The 18,395-nt window shown below is 33.9% G+C and overlaps 1 protein-coding gene across 2 annotated transcripts; it reads left to right on the top strand.

The window, feature by feature from the left end:
- The first annotated feature begins 974 nt into the window (after positions 1-974).
- Positions 975-16,455, top strand: LOC147384762 (Zn-dependent exopeptidases superfamily protein). Of its 2 annotated transcripts, XM_086425360.1 has the most exons (14): positions 975-1,110; positions 2,091-2,454; positions 3,571-3,809; positions 5,499-5,655; positions 6,188-6,265; positions 6,641-6,715; positions 8,081-8,200; positions 8,880-9,047; positions 9,154-9,679; positions 9,778-9,934; positions 13,419-13,528; positions 13,912-14,024; positions 14,178-14,538; positions 15,950-16,455. In XM_086425360.1, exons 2-14 carry the CDS (start codon positions 2,119-2,121, stop codon positions 16,270-16,272), a joined length of 2,763 nt encoding a protein of 920 aa, XP_086281486.1. In that variant the 5' UTR covers positions 975-1,110; positions 2,091-2,118; the 3' UTR covers positions 16,273-16,455. The 2 variants fall into 2 exon arrangements, with proteins under 2 accessions (XP_086281486.1, XP_086281488.1); XM_086425362.1 differs by lacking the exon at positions 975-1,110 and having other exon boundaries at positions 2,312-2,454; positions 3,584-3,809.
- The last annotated feature ends 1,940 nt before the right edge of the window (positions 16,456-18,395 follow it).

Raw genomic sequence — 18,395 nt, forward strand, 5'->3', positions numbered from 1 at the left:
TCGTTCATGGATGAGAGGAGATGTCAAAACGAGTTTTAAAAACATGATTACTATTGCTAAGAATGGTAATCTTCTTTAAAGGATATAACAATATTTATTTGGAGAGCAGAGCTGCTATTGGCACCCCAACTTTTAGTCAGTACATCCCAATTTTTTAAAATTATTTATTACACCTCAATTAAAGATTAAAACACATTCTTCAAACATTACAAAGGTTCAGCTCAAATTATAATCTCAACATTATAACACTCTTTCAAACAATTTCAGTAGTTGTTTACAATTACGATTGGGTTCATATAAAAATATAGAAATCTACCAGAAAAAAGAGATAGAGCTTCTATTGTCACCTCAACTTTTACTTGTTCTCAATCATTCACTTATTTTCTTGGGATTTTCTTTAAAACATACACAACTTATATCCAAATTCCGATTTCGGTACACTATTCATTTTAATTCCCAAAACATGCATTTCGAGTGAATTTGTCACACTTTTATAATTAATGAATTCGCTTGTATATCTACGAATTCGTAGATATTAAAAATGATGACCTCACGAGTTCGTAGGTTAATAAATGACGGATGCATGTTTCAGGAATTATAAAATGAACAGTGTACTGAACTCAAAATTTCGTCATATTCAACATACAAAATGAAGATTCACCCTATTTTCTTTAGAGTCCGACTAGCCTTACTATAATAGTGAGTATAAAAAACCTTACTAAGCCTCATCCACTGTAAAAAAAGACCTCTAAATGCCCAAAACAAGTTCTTGAGATTCATAACAAATCTCGAGGTCTTTTCGATGGTGGATGAAGCTTAGTAAGCCTTTTTCTTCTATGGGGTGCCAATAGAAGCTTTCTTTATTTACTTCGGCTGAACGCAACGGGTAGTGTTTTGGTTTCGGGTTTAGACCACCCACCCATGGTTTAGAATAGAACCCGGACTAGTAGTCTCGGGACCCGTTTACACTCCTCATCACAGTAGGAAGGGTGTTTTCGATATTTCAATCATAGTCAAGGCCATTAACAAATCCTTCTCCTTCTAAGTAAACTATAAAACTCTCTGATAGTCTGATCTGTCTCTTTTACTCATACTTCTGCAACTGCTAAGGTTCTCTCTTCTTCTTTTCTCTTTTCTTTTAAATTTCCAATATTTTTTACTGCTTAAATTCAATTTTAGTTCAATATAATTGTTAGGGTTCCAAACACAGTGTAATTAGTCTAATATTTATTCTAATTTAGTTTTGAATTTTTCTTAGAAAGCCCTAGAATTCTTTTGATATTAAAGTTAGTTCATGTTTATCTTCTCTGTATTCGATCCAATTTTTTCAAATAAGCTCTAAATCGTTGTTTTAGTGTTCACTTCTAATTTAATTCAGTTGCTTTAGTTATTTAATTTACGTTTAATTTCTGTGATTATCTTCAAATCTTTGTTATATATGAAAAAAAAATTAAACTTTGAGTTTCTCTTAAAATTCTCTAGAATTTTTTTGATATAAAAGTTAATATTAAATTCTCTGTATTTGATCAAGTTTTTTCAAATAAACTCTGAATCGTTTTTTAGTGTTTTGCTTTTGTAATTTTCTTCAAATCTTTATTATAGATGAAAAATTCAATTAAGTGAATTAATTTAGAGAGCTGCTATTGGCATCCCAACCTTTAATTATTACACCCCAATTAAAAATAAAGAAAATAAGTGAATGGTTGAGAATAAGTAAAAGATGGGTGCTAATAGAAGCTCTCCTGTTTTTTTCTGGCTAGATTTCTATATATATATTTGGGTTTATGATTTTATATGAGCCTAATCATAATGGTAACCAACTATTGAAATTGCTTGAACGAGTGTTATAATGTTGAGACTATAATTTGAGCCAATCTTTGTAATGTTTGAAGAATGCGTTTTAATCTTTAATTCGGGTGTGATAAATAATTTAAGAAATTGGGGTATAATAAGTAGTTGGGGGTGCCAATAACAGCTCTCAATATTTATTATAGATGAAAAATTCAATTACATAGATATCTCATCTATTAATTCATCAGAGTGGCTAAATTGTTCTTACAAATATTTCTTTTTTAATTATTTTATAACAGGTGCTTAACTTATTTGTATGTATATACAATGCCTCGGCGGTCTGCAAGCAATTCGTCGACATCTAAACCATCGGAAAATATCGAACCAATTGAATTAGATAGAGTTAATAAGAAGCTATATAACAATGGAAGTATAGAAAGTCCAAAGAGATCGGCATTTTTATGGTTGGCATTGTTTGTTGTGATCGTCAATGGATTTTGGGCTGTTCATTATTATCAGTTTGAGACAATGCCTATACCTCTTAGTGGTCAAGAGGCTGGAAAACGGGGTTTCTCAGAAGAAGCGGCAATGGAGCATCTCAAGGCCTTAACTGAATTGGGTCCTCATCCTGTTGGTTCTAATGCTCTTGATCTTGCGTTGAAGGTTTGGATATTAGGATTTTCATGAATTTTTCTCTCTTGCATTTTGTTTTTAATTCATATTATATTATATGCTTGGGCATGTCAGTCAAGAAATGTTAATTTTTGTATTTCGGTTCATACCTCTAGTGTTATTTGAGAGAAAAAAACAAACTGTAGAATGCTTTTCTTGATTTGATTATGGGTTGTTTTAATTGGAATGTGCCTTATTTCATGGTACACCTAATGTCCCTGCTTTTAAGACTTTGTTGATATTCCACTAGTTCTGAATGGTTGCTCTATGTGTACTATTCAGTCTTCTTGATGTTGTTGATATTCCACTTGGGGTTCCTCTATGACTCTTGTCAAGGCTTACTTTTCAAAAAGAAGAGGTTGTACTCCTCTGAATAAGGCACCTTGATGCATTTATCAAGTGTTACACACCCTCCTGGTTGTGTTGAAGCCAGCTGAAGAGATTTAATATTTCATGGAAACAATGATACCTACCCAATTTATTTTACAATACCTTCATATATTACTTTCTTAATCTTCAAAGTATATATGGGAAGTTGGTGGTTTCTTCATCTTTTGTTTTGTTTTGTTATGTAAACATGAGAACTTATAATAAATTAAAATGGAGTTTAATGATGGGAAATACCCAAGATGATAGATATGGTAAGAAGTCTCAATCTCATGTTTTTTCACATAATTGATTTGATATAAATGATTCCTATCTTTGTAGACAAGTAACAATAATTATCTCCCTTTTGGTCAGTAGTCAGGACTATTTGTATTGTAAAGAAAATAATCTCCAAGGAATTGGAGGTTCTGGTACCTAATTGCACTCAATTACTCTATGTATGAAAGTAAGTTCCTCTATATAAGTTTGGCAATATTCAAAAGTGCTTATTTCTCATCCATTCCCCTCCCCCCCCCACACACAATTTCCTTAAGGAAAGAATGATTGAGAAAACAAATTGCTGTATATTCCATTTTAATTCATGCATGATTACTTGTGCATTCTTTTCAGTAATTCATTCTAATTTTAATTCGATGTTTATCTGATAGAATATTATAGATATGTAATTTTCCTTTGAAATCATCTCACAGAGTTCTGCTTTTAACATGATTTTTGTCATAGTATGTTTTGGCAGCATCCGAGAAGATTAAGGAAATGGCTCACTGGGAGGTTGATGTTGAAGTTGATTTCTTTCATGCAAAACCTGGTGCAAATCGTCTCATTGGTGGCCTATTTATGGGAAGAACACTTGTGTATTCAGATCTGAAACACGTGGTCTTGAGAATCTTACCAAAATATCCATCTGAAGCGGATGAAAATGCGATTCTCATCTCTTCTCACATAGATACTGTTTTCTCAACGTATGCTTCCTTTATCTTTGTCTTAGTTTTGGTTAGTTCTTACCCGTTATTTGAAGGGCCATGATCTGGTGAATCAACCCTAAGGGGTTGGCCTAGTGGCAAGTCGAGCCTTGATAAGCTCCTCAGGAAGGGTAGGCCAAGTGTTCGAAACCCCACGAAGCAATGAATTCCTTGGGGCCACCCTCTAGGGTCCGGTTGACCCTCGACTCGACTAGTTGCGCATAGGACTCTCCAAAGGGGGCGGTGTGTGTGACCATGGGATTTGTCTCACCCGAATGGTGGGGATACCCACGATAAGCAAAAAAGAAAAGGAAAAAAGGATCCGATGACTCATGGAAAGAACACATGATCCCATCATTTAAACACAAAATCCAATGGTTAAGATTTAACGTCGAGATAAGTATCTCCAAGATGTGTGTTTTCGAGATACATATAAATCTCAACCATTGGGTTTCGTGTTTACACGGTCCGGATCATGTGTTCTCTCATGAGTTACTGGAACCTGACCCTTATTTGAATTATTTTATTTTTTTTAGTAAAATACTTCTAAAGAAAAAGAAAGAAACAGTGAAACATCAATAAAGAAAAAAAGAGTTACAACAGCTTCACATAGATGGATGAATGTTCTAAGAGTGATAATAGAACTGTATTTCTCTGTGTAATATGCTGACTTTTTCTTCTTCTTTTGAAGTTCTTTGTAATAATGGTGACATTGCTTTGAAGCACAAGGTTATACTATAAATATGAATCCAGTTGTGATTGGTGTAATTTGCATGTCGTTCTTGTAATAATGCTTATGGAACTTCTGTATCATTTATGATCCCCCCAATCCCCATACATTAATAGGCATTACTTTGCTATTTATTGAACTGCAACAATGGCTCCTGTGAGTGTCAGGTATATTGCATCCGTAAAGGTTCGATTCATGCATTGCATATTGTTTTTTGTATGGCCCATCTATTAGATGGTGTAGCGTTGCTTCTTGTGATCTGTCACAAGGTTTTAGCTCTTGTTGGTAAATCGGTTAGAGCGTAGAAGAAGTCAAATACTTATCTGGCAAGAGCTTCTACAGTGTCTTTTGGTATTTAAAATTTTTTAATTTTCTCCAAGCCATGTGTTTGATGATTTATGGTGTGGTTAGGCATATAATCTATTTTTTAATTTTGTGAACATCTATATAATAAAACACAATGGTGGATCCCACTCCTTTGTCTCAATTTTTACGCCCCATAAAGAAAGTATCTCGAGGATGGTTTTCCCTCCTCATCTTCTTTCTTCTTCCCCTTCCCAAGAATACCCCTAACTTTATTGTTTTTTCACTTATACCCCTTTTCAAAAACACCCCTACAACTTTCTATATTACTTTTCCCCCTTTTCCCTTTTTCAATAATACCCTTTGAATTTTCTTATTTTTCCTCTTTCACCCCCTAAACCCCAAAGAGGATGCAGCACGGGCAAACTCTAGTGATGTCATATTTTTTAATTCATAAAAAAAATAATTATGAATCTTAATATCTGACTATTTGAAACCCCCATTCAATTTGAATCTTACTCTTTACTATTTTATGATTTGATTCTATTCTCTCAGGCATTGACTGTAGTGTAGTGATTCCAAATGATTATAAATAATTTTTTACTTGTAATAATTTTCTAGTTTGAGTAAGTAGAAACTAACTGCATATTTTGTAGGGAAGGAGCTGGTGATTGCAGTTCATGTGTGGCTGTTATGTTGGAGCTTGCTCGAGGGATTTCTCATTGGGGTCATGGATTTAAGAATGCTGTTATTTTTCTATTCAATACTGGGGAGGAGGAGGGTCTTAATGGAGCTCACAGCTTTATAACACAGGTTTGGAGCATTTAACACTGAACCATCTAATGCTGATTCATCTCTTTATATCATTCTTTTTCTTAGTTAGTGACTTCTACCAAACAAGTTTATCCTTTACAGTGAAAGGTTAGTCAATAGTTCAAAACATCGAGATGGAAGATGATGTTGTATTATTGTTTGGGGAAGGATCAATGATGGATTTTTCTGAAACAGATCCTTTTTACTTCTTGAAATAACAATTTTTCAAAGCATGTATCCAATTTCTCATATGGTGAACTCTGAAGAAAAGGATTACCGTCTAGAGTTTTAATAGAAATGTAGTGATAAGATGAGGTTTCTACCATTCAACATTTTACAATAGTTTCTATTTGTTTTTATGTTATAAATTGCTCAAAACTTCTGCTTATCCTGGGATCACATGGAACTCACTGTAAGCCCTACTCAAGATGAAAATAAAAGAAAGGGATTGTCTTTAGAATATCGAGCACCATTCAAGAAAAGCAGGATATGTTGAATGTAAAAGGAATTACCTGTGAATTTGTTGATGCAGCATCCATGGAGCAGTACCATTCGTTTGGCTATTGATGTGGAAGCAATGGGTATCGGGGGCAAGTCCAGCATATTTCAGGTCAGATTATTTCTGTTAATTGAAGAATTAGGTGGAAATCTTATATGCAATCAAGCAAAATCTAAATGAGTGAACTGCCTCTTGGATGGTAGAGAATAATAATATGTAAAGAGGCGGTTCATCAATTAGATGATCATGATAAACTAGCACATGTCTGATGGATGACAAATATTCGACTCTACCGTCTACTTAATGTTTAATATACTCCCACTGGGATTCATCCATTTCTAATATGATTTCCTTGCTATTTATTTTGTTACGCAATACGATTAGTAGTCATTTTTTCCCTTTTATTTCTTCAATTGATTGATTAATAGCATTTCACCTTTCTTTCATGTTGAGAAATCTGAGATTAAACCACTTTATTTGAAATAGGGTGGTCCTGATCCATGGGCTGTTGAAAATTTCGCCAAGGTAGCAAAGTATCCATCTGGCCAAATCATTGCACAGGTTAGTTATTGTTTTATGTTATTTCTTGACTTTCTTTCAACCACAAAAACCCAAAAAACATAATAACAATTCCCAGAAAATGCCAATGGAAAGGGGGAATCCATTTGGGTTTAACTTGCTATTAAGAAAAATCTTTTTATTTCTATTTTGCCAATTTGTCTTATTCGTCCATGGGAAAGAGCATCCATTTTTGCCTTGTCTAATTGCCGATGACTGTTATAAATATTGTAGTCCAAATGTAGATAAGTCCTATAATTGCTTAGATCTCCATCTCGATTTTAGCTTCGAAATTATCTATCAAATTTTTTTTAGCTTCGGAAGTTTCCAAGAAAATATAAAATTATTCAAGTAAAATGTTTCTGAAGGCCCATTGAATCCTCAAGCTCACTAATAATGGGAATCAGATAAGATCCTGACATGTGCTCAAACTAATTTCTCTAACCCCATCAATCCTTGTAAGTGGTAAGAAATAATTTTTTTTCCAAACATACATAGTCACCAAGTCAGAATACGGGCTTAAAACGGCAAGGGAAAACTTCAGAAAAAACGGAAAAGATGGAAAGAAACGAGAATAAAATGGAAAAAAAGTGCCACTTAGCTAAGTGGTAAGACTTGTGGAGGTTGTCCTAGGTCCTAGGTTCAAACCCCTTGAACCCATGCATCTTATGCTAACTATTAACAATTAACAATATTCCTGTACTAACCAAGCATTTACCTATAAAAAAAAAAATGGAAAAAATGATAAATATAAAAAATATTATATATAATATATTAGACAATTATTCTAAGTTTCCAATATATTTTTGACTAAAAATAATGTTATTGAATATCTATGCATGATAACATTCTTACACATATAAGTATACATTTTATGATGTTAAAAAAGTTTAACTATCAACTTATCTTTTGAGCAAAAAAGACGCTTGAAATTTTTTTAAAATCATAACATCAAGACATTATCAACAAATTCCACATTAAACAACATTTATAGACCAAATTACAAACAACCATAAGGCTACAAAAATTAACCATATGCTTATAAACAAATTGGTTTTTATTTTGTTTTTAAACATAAAAACACGTTTAAAACATGAAAAAAAATATGTTTTAAATGTAAAAAACACGTTTTATTTTATTTTATTGTTTTAATCGTTAGAGTTACAAAGCGCGTTTTAAACTAGACTTTTTAACATAGATTTTGTTACTATGCATACATTTATGAATGCACATAAATTTAATGGTATAGGAGAATTTCTTCACAATTTTCTTATTTCTATACATGCTCCTATATGTTTATTTCCTTTTTCTTTTATTTCATTCAGGGAGTCGGACTATAAAATTAATTTATTAACTTTAGTGCTGTAGGATCTCTTTCTTGGTGGGGTCATAAAATCTGCAACAGACTTCCAAGTGTACAAAGAAGTAGCTGGTCTTTCTGGGCTTGATTTTGCATATTCAGATATTAGTGCTGTATATCACACGAAGGTTTGTCTTTGCATTTTTCATTTGGCTCTTGACCAATCCTTTCAAGGAAGTCCCTTCCAATACGTTTCCCATATGATATAGGTTTTAGATAATGCAACATAATTGGTAACAAATGTGGAGTTTTGACTACTTTTCATGGTTTGAATGGTTATTATTATATTATATTGTTTTTCCACATTTTATATTACTATTTTAGTATCATATTTTTATTCATGATGTACTACATACTTTATGTTTGGAAAATTTAGGGGTGTCATGCAGAATTAATTATTCATTACAGTGTATCTAAAAAACAGTATTGACAATCATTATAATATGTGCATTCATAAATATTGAATGTCATGCATTATTGGTGTTTTAGCCGCCTTCACTAAAACCATCATACTTGGATCTTGGATATACTGAATTGACTTGACTGAGTCCCGGGTTTATTGGTTATTGTTGAATTAATGAACCTTGGTTTTGTGATTACAATTCTTTCTTGGTGGGTAAAGCCTTTTAGTGTTTCCAAACTAATGCTTTAGATTGTTTAACAGATACAAATGTACATTTGATGTATTATTTCTATTCTATTGTTAACATTAGTGTAATTCACCTAAAAATAGAAACTTCCCCTGTTGCTGTTGTTCTAGTATGACTATTAATCGAAGGTTACATTTTAAGTGCTTCCACAATGCAGAATGACAAATTGAAGCTTTTGAAGCATGGATCCCTTCAACACCTTGGAGAAAATATGCTTGCCTTTCTGCTCGAGACTGCTACTTCACCTCATCTTCCGAAAGGGAAGGCTGTTGAAACTGTTGAAGAAATAGGCCAAGAAGACCAGGCCATATTTTTTGACATTCTGGTATTATAAATCCTAAGTTTCTTTTCTTGGTGGAATATTATGTTACCTTATCAATAAGTTACCTCCCATCTTCTGATGCAATTTGTGCCTTATTGGAACCTCACAGGGGACATACATGGTTGTGTATCGTCGACGTCTTGCAAATATGCTTCACAATTCGGTAATATTGCAAGCACTTCTAATCTGGACAGCATCTCTAATTATGGGTGGTTTTCCAGCTGTAGTATCACTTGGATTATCATGTTTAAGTGTTGTTCTGATGTGGATATTTTCACTTGGCTTCACTCTTCTCGTTGCCTTTATTCTACCTCTCATTTGTTCCTCTCCGGTGCCCTTTATTGCTAACCCATGGTTAGTTGTTGGCTTATTTGTTGCACCTGCTCTTCTTGGGGCAGTAACGGGTCAACATGTGGGTTATCTCATCCTACTAAACTATTTGGGGCGTGTTTCTTCCAAGAGAGAGCACAAGGAATCATCTGTTATTCGCGCTGATGTAATCAAGTTGGAGGCTGAAAGGTGGCTTTTTAAAGCTGGTTTTGTTCAGTGGCTTGCTATCTTGATAGTAGGAAATTTTTATAAGGTTGGATCTTCGTATATAGCTCTTGCATGGTTAGTCTCACCCGCTTTTGCTTGTAAGCTCACTTCCCCAATTATCTTAGCCATTTTCAAGTTTCGATTAATATCTTTATATCTTATGATTTCCCCTAATTCTGTTACTTGGAATACCTAGATGGTTTGATTGAAGCAACATTATCTCCAGTGCGATCACCAAAGCCGCTCAAAATTGTAACCTTGCTATTGGGTTTGACTATTCCGACTATAATTTCTGCTGGTATATTTATTCGATTGGCGGGCACGTTAACTGGGATTATAGTTCGCCTTGATAGGTAAGTTTTTTGACATTCCTATAATTGGAAATGAAAGACGACTTCTAGAAATCCCACTGTCCTTGGTTTACTGTTATAATCTCATTTAGTTTTTTTTAGGGAAAATTAATTAAAGGACCCTGGCAGAGGAGGGACTTTTTTCTAAATAGTCCCTAAGTTTTGGGTGGTCTCTCAATAGTCCATTTAGTAAACTTTTCTTTTCTTAATAGTCTCTGGACCTCATCTCACCTGTATAATGTGTTTGAAATACCCAAACTACCCTTTTATCATCTTCTTCAAATAGTTAGTTTTTCCCACGGTGATTGTGATCATTTCCGATGAATGGAGAATGATATTCTCACTTTTGAACATTTAGACACATTTTTTGGATTTATTTCGATGTTTCATTAAGAAAAATGAAGATTGAGATTCGAATTTTTTTGATGATTAAACTGTAATTTTTTATTCACAACTATGATTTATGTTTTTTGGGTGTTTCGAGGAGATTTACCCACTATCGAACTCAAAAGAAATGAAAAAAAATGAAAAATCTGATTCACATTTACTACGTCGAATTCGCCACTTAATGTCTAGTTCTCCATTTAATTACTGTCGAGTTCAACGGTTTTTTTCTTATGAAAATATTGTCGAACTCACAGTAATTAAATGTTGAATTACACCATAAAAAGTGGTGAACTCGACACTAAGTGGTGAGTTCAATAATAAAAAGTGGTGAAACCCGACGCTGTAATGTGAATGCTTCTAAATGTTCAGAAGTAGGAGAATATCATTCCCCACTCGTCATTCATTATCAAAGATCGCCGGAAATGATCGCAATCTCCGTTGGAAAACCTAACTATGTGAAGAAGATGAGAAAATGGTAGTTTCGGTATTTCAAATACATTATACACTTGAGATGAGGTCCAGGGACTGTTAAGAAAAGTTTACTAAATGGACTATTAAGAGACCGCCCAAAACTAAGGGACCATTTAGAAATAAGTCCCTCCTCCAAGGTCCTTTTAAGTAATTTTCCCAAAAAATTAATTATGACTTCAGATATTTATAGGATAGTTTGAAAAGAATATCTGCAGTGAGACTTGATAGGCTTGTTCACAAAACTGTCAAATAGTGCATTTTCTTAGAGTTGCAACAATTACAACATAGTCAAGAAGTCGGTGAAGGTGCCAACTTAGCTAAGTTGATAAGGCGTATGGAGTGTTGATCCCACGACCGAGGCTCAAAACCTGTTGAACCCACTTTCACGCTTACCACTAACCCCATTGCTTGCCTAGCAAAAAGGAAAAAAAACAAGTCAAGAAGTCAAGTTCTGGTCTGTGCTCTGGCATTAGCATGGGTTTTGAGTAAACTGACTTGATTGATGTACGGAATGAAAGATACCAAAATTAAAAGGATCTTTGAGTGTCTTATCCTTTTTTGATTATGATCTGTATTATAAATTTATAATTCTTTCAGTTGTGGGGACTACCTATATATATCTGTTTATCACAGCAGTGATTATAGAATTGGGGAGTATCTAACACCTCATTGCAACACTGTAGGGCCAATGGCTTTTGTTGGCATGATTATTAGTTAATATTTGTATTATATACATAATAACATAGAAGATAGGCATATATTATTTTAAACAACATGTCTTAATATGAATGTCTTTTTATATATGATGTTATATGTGGACAGAAGGTGTCAAACTGTGCATCCCTATAAGAGTCGACACATTATATACAATTTGGTGATGATAACTGAACATATTTTATATAATAAATAGTCCCTAAAAATATAAGATGCAGAAAAATGTATCAAATATAAAAAGACAGTAACTCTCAACTATATGACTAATGTAATCATCTTTCAAATGCGTTATGCCAACTATTTGGAGTTGAGGAATCCTATTTTGCAGTTATGTTCTATCTAGAGCTGTTGTCTTTGGCTTTTATTTTTTCCCTACTCAAGCAATATTATTGATCAGTATTTAGTAGGTAAGGCAAGTTTTGAACCCAGGTCGTGGTATCAACACTCACAGACTTTATCCAAATAGGCAAGTTGGCATCTTTGAGCTATTATCATTGTTAAGACATGTTTCTTTCGATAGTTTCTTACTGACTCAATCCATGTCTTTTCTTTTAGAGCCTTCAATCTGTATCCAAAAGCTCCTCATTGGTCTCCGTTATATGTACCTGAATCATTTTAATTTACTTTCGTTTGGTTTATTTCTTACTGTTAAACTCATTATGCTCCATAAAGCGTAGTGTCTACTATCCTGACTAAAAGCATATAAAGAATTAAAAATTAATTGCAATTTTTGGTATTTTTCCTTTCTAATATGTAAAGGTGTGAAGGCACTGCATTTTTTCAATTATGGAGTGTCTATGTACTTGTATTATAAATGATTTCCCTATGCTACATTATATTACACTAAAGGGAGTGCACATACTATGAACTTGGTACTTGAGTAATAACAGTGCTTAGTAATTTTTTTTTGGCCAATGGTTTTATTAAGAATTTTTAAATAACTGTAATAGAAAATTTATAAGAAGGGTAAATGGTAGGTTGAATCATATGGTTCAAAGTTTTGTGCCATTTCGGAATGCTCTGGCCGTGGCCAGAACAAACAATTGGATGTTTAGGGAATCTTTTGGATTGTCTTAGAATGTATCGGTCTCCTGATTGAGACTTGTTTTGAGTCAAAGACTTTGAACCTTTGGTAGAATAATTATATTATTTTTCTATACATCATTGTTGACTGTAGAAAATGAAGTTTCGAAGAGTATTAAAACAAAATTATTACAAGAACTAACTGTTAAATAAAAATATTTAATGTGTATTGTTGTGAAGGTCTTGACTAGTGCTTTCTAACTGTACTATTTTGTAATTCCGAATAAGAGGGTCATTTTTGGAAAAAAGCAGGAAAAATGTTAAACATCAAAAAGTTACCCGTTTTCGTTATGTATAGTAGAGATTTAGTAGTATCCTTCCAATTTCTTGCTTTGTTTTGGATAGTTAGGAAAAGATATGGTTAAATAGTCTGGAGAAAAATACATGAATGATGATTAGGGTCATCAAAATGGTGTCCTTGCCTGGTAAATCTCCTTTATTTACCCCACTCTTACACGTGCACCATATGCATGCCTCTCTTCCATCGCTAGACTGTTGTATTTAAGATCTTCCTGACTGGACATGCTCTTCATTCTCCCTATAATTGATGACGTGTTTTCTTGTTGCTTCTTCCTATTCATTTGCATCATTAAAAGTTTCAATTGTTATCTAGATCACAAACAGTTAAAATAGAAGTCATGATTATCACTATGCATGTATATATTCCAGATGCATTTTTGCTTAGATGTTAAACCATTGTTTCAAAACTAAACAACTGCATATGACTTATGATGACTCGTGAAGATATAGCATTCTGTTCTGAAAATTGAACATTTTCTTTTCCTACAAGATATTCCGAGAATGAGTACTAATGCCAACTTGGGTTATACAGGAATCCCGGTCGCACACCTGAGTGGCTAGGCAATGTAATGGTTTCTGTATATGTTGCTGCTATCATTTGTCTTACGCTGGTGTATCTTCTTTCATATGTTCACATTTCAGGTCCTCATTTTGTCTCAATTGAATTTTTTTGTTATATTTGCCTGTTAAATTCCTTTATATTTCAATGCACACTGCTATATGTCTAGCTGCTTACTGTTAGAGGAAGGATCAAATGAAGCTCTAAGACCATTTCATTAATGATATAGTCTTCTATCAATCTTTCTGTAGGTACACATGACACCAATTGAGTTTCTCCATTAGTTGACCATCTTCTATCAATCTATCAATCTTTTCTGGTCTCTTGTCCTTGAAATCTTAAAACCTCGTTCATTTTTTCCTAAGCATCTTCAATGCATGATTGTTTAGATAGCAATTTGATTCAGATTAGATATTGATTGGTACTGTTAGTTGCAACTCAATCTGCTTGTTCAATTGGTGTATAGGTGCAAAGAAATCGATTATATTTGCCACTTGTTCTGTGTTTGGCCTCACACTCTCTGCAATATTGATGGGTATCGCCCCACCATTTACTGAAGATATTTCTCGAGCTGTGAATGTAAGTTTTTTTTGGCATTTCAGATTACTTCTTTACCCATTCATGATTCTATGGAAGCTTGAATTCTGTCCACAATGGAGACAATCATGTCGTTGACACGATACTCTATACGTAGCTAACCAATGCTAACTACAAACATCTAATGGTTCACAGGTTGTGCATGTTGTGGATACAACGGGAAGATATGGTGGAAACCAAAACCCTGTTTCATATATTTCCATATTTTCTAATACTCCTGGAAACCTAATGAAGGAAGCCGAATATGTTAAAGAAGAAGGATTTGTTTGTGGAAAAGATAAGGTGCTTGATTTTGTTACTTTTACTGTCAACTATGGTTGCTGGAGCTCTGATGATACTGGAAATGGTTGGAGTGAGTCAGACATTCCCACTCTTCACGTTGAAGGCGATATGAAGGGAGATGACAGGATTACACGAGTTTCAATCGATACAAAAGTGTCTACACGCTGGTCACTTGCAATCAATACTGAGGAAATTGCAGACTTCAAGTTTGAAGGTAATAAATATTCTAGTCAAGCTGCTTTTTCCCTTTTATCAGAGACATGGCATTTCCAAGATTGGGACCCTGACAAACTTTCATTAAGGTTAAGTGATAATTCTGAAAAGAGAATAGAGCATACTACCTAAGAGAATCTATATAATAAAACACAACGGTGGGTCCCACTCCAGCTACAGTGGAGTGGGGTCCATTCTATTGTCTTTCTGCCCCCCCCCCCCCCTCTTTCAATAATATCCCTCCAATTTTACTTTCATCTTTCATCTTTTACCCTCTTTTTCGATAATATTCCTTTAACTTTATCATGTTTCATATTTTACCCCCTTTAACTCCGAAGACACGGGCAAACTCTAGTCTATATGATAAAACACAATGGTGAGTCCTACTCTAGTTATAGTGGAGTATATTATTGTCTTTCCTCTTCACCCCACCTTCAATTTTATTGTCTTTACCCTCCTCCCCTTCCCCCCCTTTCACTATTATCCCTTCAATTTTACTATCTTTCCACTTTTACCCCCTTTTCAATAATACCCCTCTAACTTTGCTATCTTTCCTCTTTTACCCCTTTTAACCTCAAAGATGATGCCCCGTGCTGTAGGCACAAACAAACTCTAGTTGGTTACTACGACTGCATGGTGTGCCAGTTGGTGGACTATCTCTTGGTTGGCGTTTATCCCAAAATCCAGTTTGCCCGAAGGCATTTTAATGCCTGTTACCTGGACCTTATTCCTGTCAGTTAGCCTAATTTTTTCACCCAATCCAATTATAACTCCAAATATAGAAAATAAACTATATTAAAACTATTTGAATAATACGTACATAAATAAATAAATGGATGCATTGATACTTTATGTGAGTAACTCTTCCATCACATTCAATATAGCTTCTCATGAACTTAGATCTCCAAGTTGGTCGCACTTACTCCCGGACCGAGTCACCCAATTGTGTTGCCACATTTGATGTTATGTTGAGTAACCCAAGTGACTTAAGACTCCAGATTAGCATCTTTGAAAAACTGCTTAAATTGCAAAGAGAATAATTGTTAGCTTTCATTCACAAGGATTTGATTGATTTGTGTAAATTACATTAGTCAAATCAGTAGGCTCAGTTTTGAAGCCAAAAGAATTGCCCTTCGTGACTTGGGTCTGTTCCTTGTTTCATCCAGAAGCATTCTATTGGTAAAGCTTGGACTCGTACCAAATTTGCTAAGTCATAGCTTGGACACCAGCCCGTGGGTTGGTCGCTGATGAATCCATAATAAATTACCCGAAGATTTGAACATAAAGAAGGGTGTTGATGAGGGACAAAAATGTATTAGTGAAAGACATTTGTTTTTTCTTATTCGTTGTACTAGTGAAAGTCCTGATGTCCTATTTTTGTTTAATCTTTTCTAATGTCTACTTGTTTACAGCAAACTCGGACGAGTTAGTTTCAGTGGGCAACAAGAGTGGCGTTGATGGATGGCACATTATTCAGTTTTCTGGAGGAAAGAATGCGCCAACAAAGTTCGACTTAACTCTCTTCTGGATGAAAAATTCTGCCCAGTTGACTCCCAAGCTGGACGGACAAAGAGATGACCAGAAACCCCTCTTAAAATTAAGAACAGACGTCAATAGATTGACACCAAAAGCTGAAAGAGTTCTTCTGAAGCTTCCTTCTTGGTGTTCTCCCTTTGGAAAATCTACTTCTCCCCTCACCTTAGCTTTCTTAAATAGTCTTCCTGTCGATTTCTAATTGCAAAACTAAGTAATGAAATATTCTGAGTTGATAGAACATTAAATTACAAATAGATTTTTGTAATATCTCTCCCAGTTTTTCTTTTAACCTCTGTGTTGGCGTCTATTTATTTTGTAAAATACTATATAAGGATGATTGGTTCTTTTAATTTAATACAAAAAAGGGATGTCATACATGTAATGGTGCATCCAATAGGTGGACCAACACACCAGGCACAAACTATTATAGATTATAATCATAATTAAAAAAAAAAAAATTGTTATTCTTGTTTCTGTGGGGATTAATATTGGGCGATCAAGAAGAATCACGTTAATAAATTGAGTAACAGAGATGATAATGTTGAGATGGATGAGTGGAAAGGGTAGAAAAGAAAAATTTGTAACTAAAGAAAGAACGTCTCCAATGGGTGATGAAACTAAGAGAATGTTGGCTGACATGGTTTGGGCATGTTCAATGAAGGGTAATTAGGAGAAATATTCAAGTCGATCATCTTAAAATTGAGAGAAAGATAACAAAGGCATGTATGTGAATGTACCTTGGTAGCAAAAGACGACTTTGGACATGGTAGAATGGGGGAACAAGATTCATTTAGCCACTCATTGGGGTGAACATCAAGGATAAATTGCATCATTTGATTACAGAAACAAAGGTCTCATAGATACACATTAAGAAAAAAAACTGATTTTGAAAATCTCTTATTTCAGTTACATTAGAAAATCTTGTAATGGAGGATTAGATCAATTTAAGTCCACCAGTTAACAGGATGAATGAGCGAGAGAGAAGGACGTGGATTGAAGTAATGAGAGAAAATATAAGTATAATTAGATTAACAAAAGAAGTGGCTTTAAACATAATTGAATAGAATAAGAAGGATGTGGATCATGGTTTTAAAACTCGGTTTGCGTCTCGTCTTGTCCATGCCAGATACTAAGTTGTCTCAAACGAGTTTTCCGATATGTGGGAGACGTCTCATTCAAAAATGAGAAAAATGAACACGGGATTTTAAATCTCGTCCAAAAAATTGACATGTCCTTGTCCATCCGTCTCGTCCAAAAAATTGACTTGTCTGTCTATCTCGTCCATGCATGATACCGAGATGACTTGGGTGATACGATGACTTGGGCGATACGTCTCAGTCTCGTAAGAGTTTTGAAATCATGATGTGGATTGAGGTAATGGGAGCAAATATAAATATAATCATAATTATATTAATGGGAGAATAAGTTATTATGTATAATTAATAGGTGGTAGTAGTACAAATGTTTCTAAAGAGCCAAAAATTTTAAATTGACTAAAAATTATTTGCCCTTGAATTGAATGCAGTTTCACAATAAGGATATTAAATGTCCATTTTGATAAAATAAATAATTATAAAATAAGGTATATAATTAATTTCACAAATGTTATAAATAAATAAAAAAAACTATGATTGATTCAATAATTTTAACAAAATAGACGACAATTTTTTTTTCCTGAAATGCCCTTCTTAACACTATAATCTGCATTATCCTAAACGATGAATAATTTTTTGACTAAAATTTTTTCACTCGGTTTGTACTCATTTGACGTGACAAGGGTACAAAATCGTTGATCGTTTTTCTTGTGTATCTCAAAGAAAAAGATCTATGATCATGTGCCCTTGCCATGTCAGCTACGTACAAATCGAGTGAAAAATTTTGACTTAGAAATTTATACCATCAAATCAATGGATCCAAACCTATAACAACTTCATGATCAAAAATCAATCCGATCAAATGATTTGATCATCTCATCTAAAAAAAATTAAAGGATGGATGGTTTGTATCATATTTTAGTGTTGAATTTTGGAAACCTTCCCAATAATTTTTATTAATTAAAATTAAGATTAGTAGATAAATATTTTTGATTTAAAATGTCCATTTTGCCCTAGTACTTATATCGTGGGATATAGTCGAGATTTTAATTTCTCACGATATTCAAGTGAGGGAGAAACTCTGCTTAACTTAACCAGGGTTAAGTCCCTATGTTTGTAAAAGAAAGTAACTCTTTGTCGTCCTATTTTGACCAATGGTTCATCCGACAAATACAGATTTTGAAAACAATTACGAAATCACAGCCGTTGATTATTGACTTTTGCCATG

Source organism: Akebia trifoliata, chromosome 15 (genome assembly GCF_017979445.1).
Source record: "Akebia trifoliata isolate Shusen 1 chromosome 15, ASM1797944v1, whole genome shotgun sequence".
In the NCBI taxonomy this organism is placed as follows: domain Eukaryota; kingdom Viridiplantae; phylum Streptophyta; class Magnoliopsida; order Ranunculales; family Lardizabalaceae; genus Akebia; species Akebia trifoliata.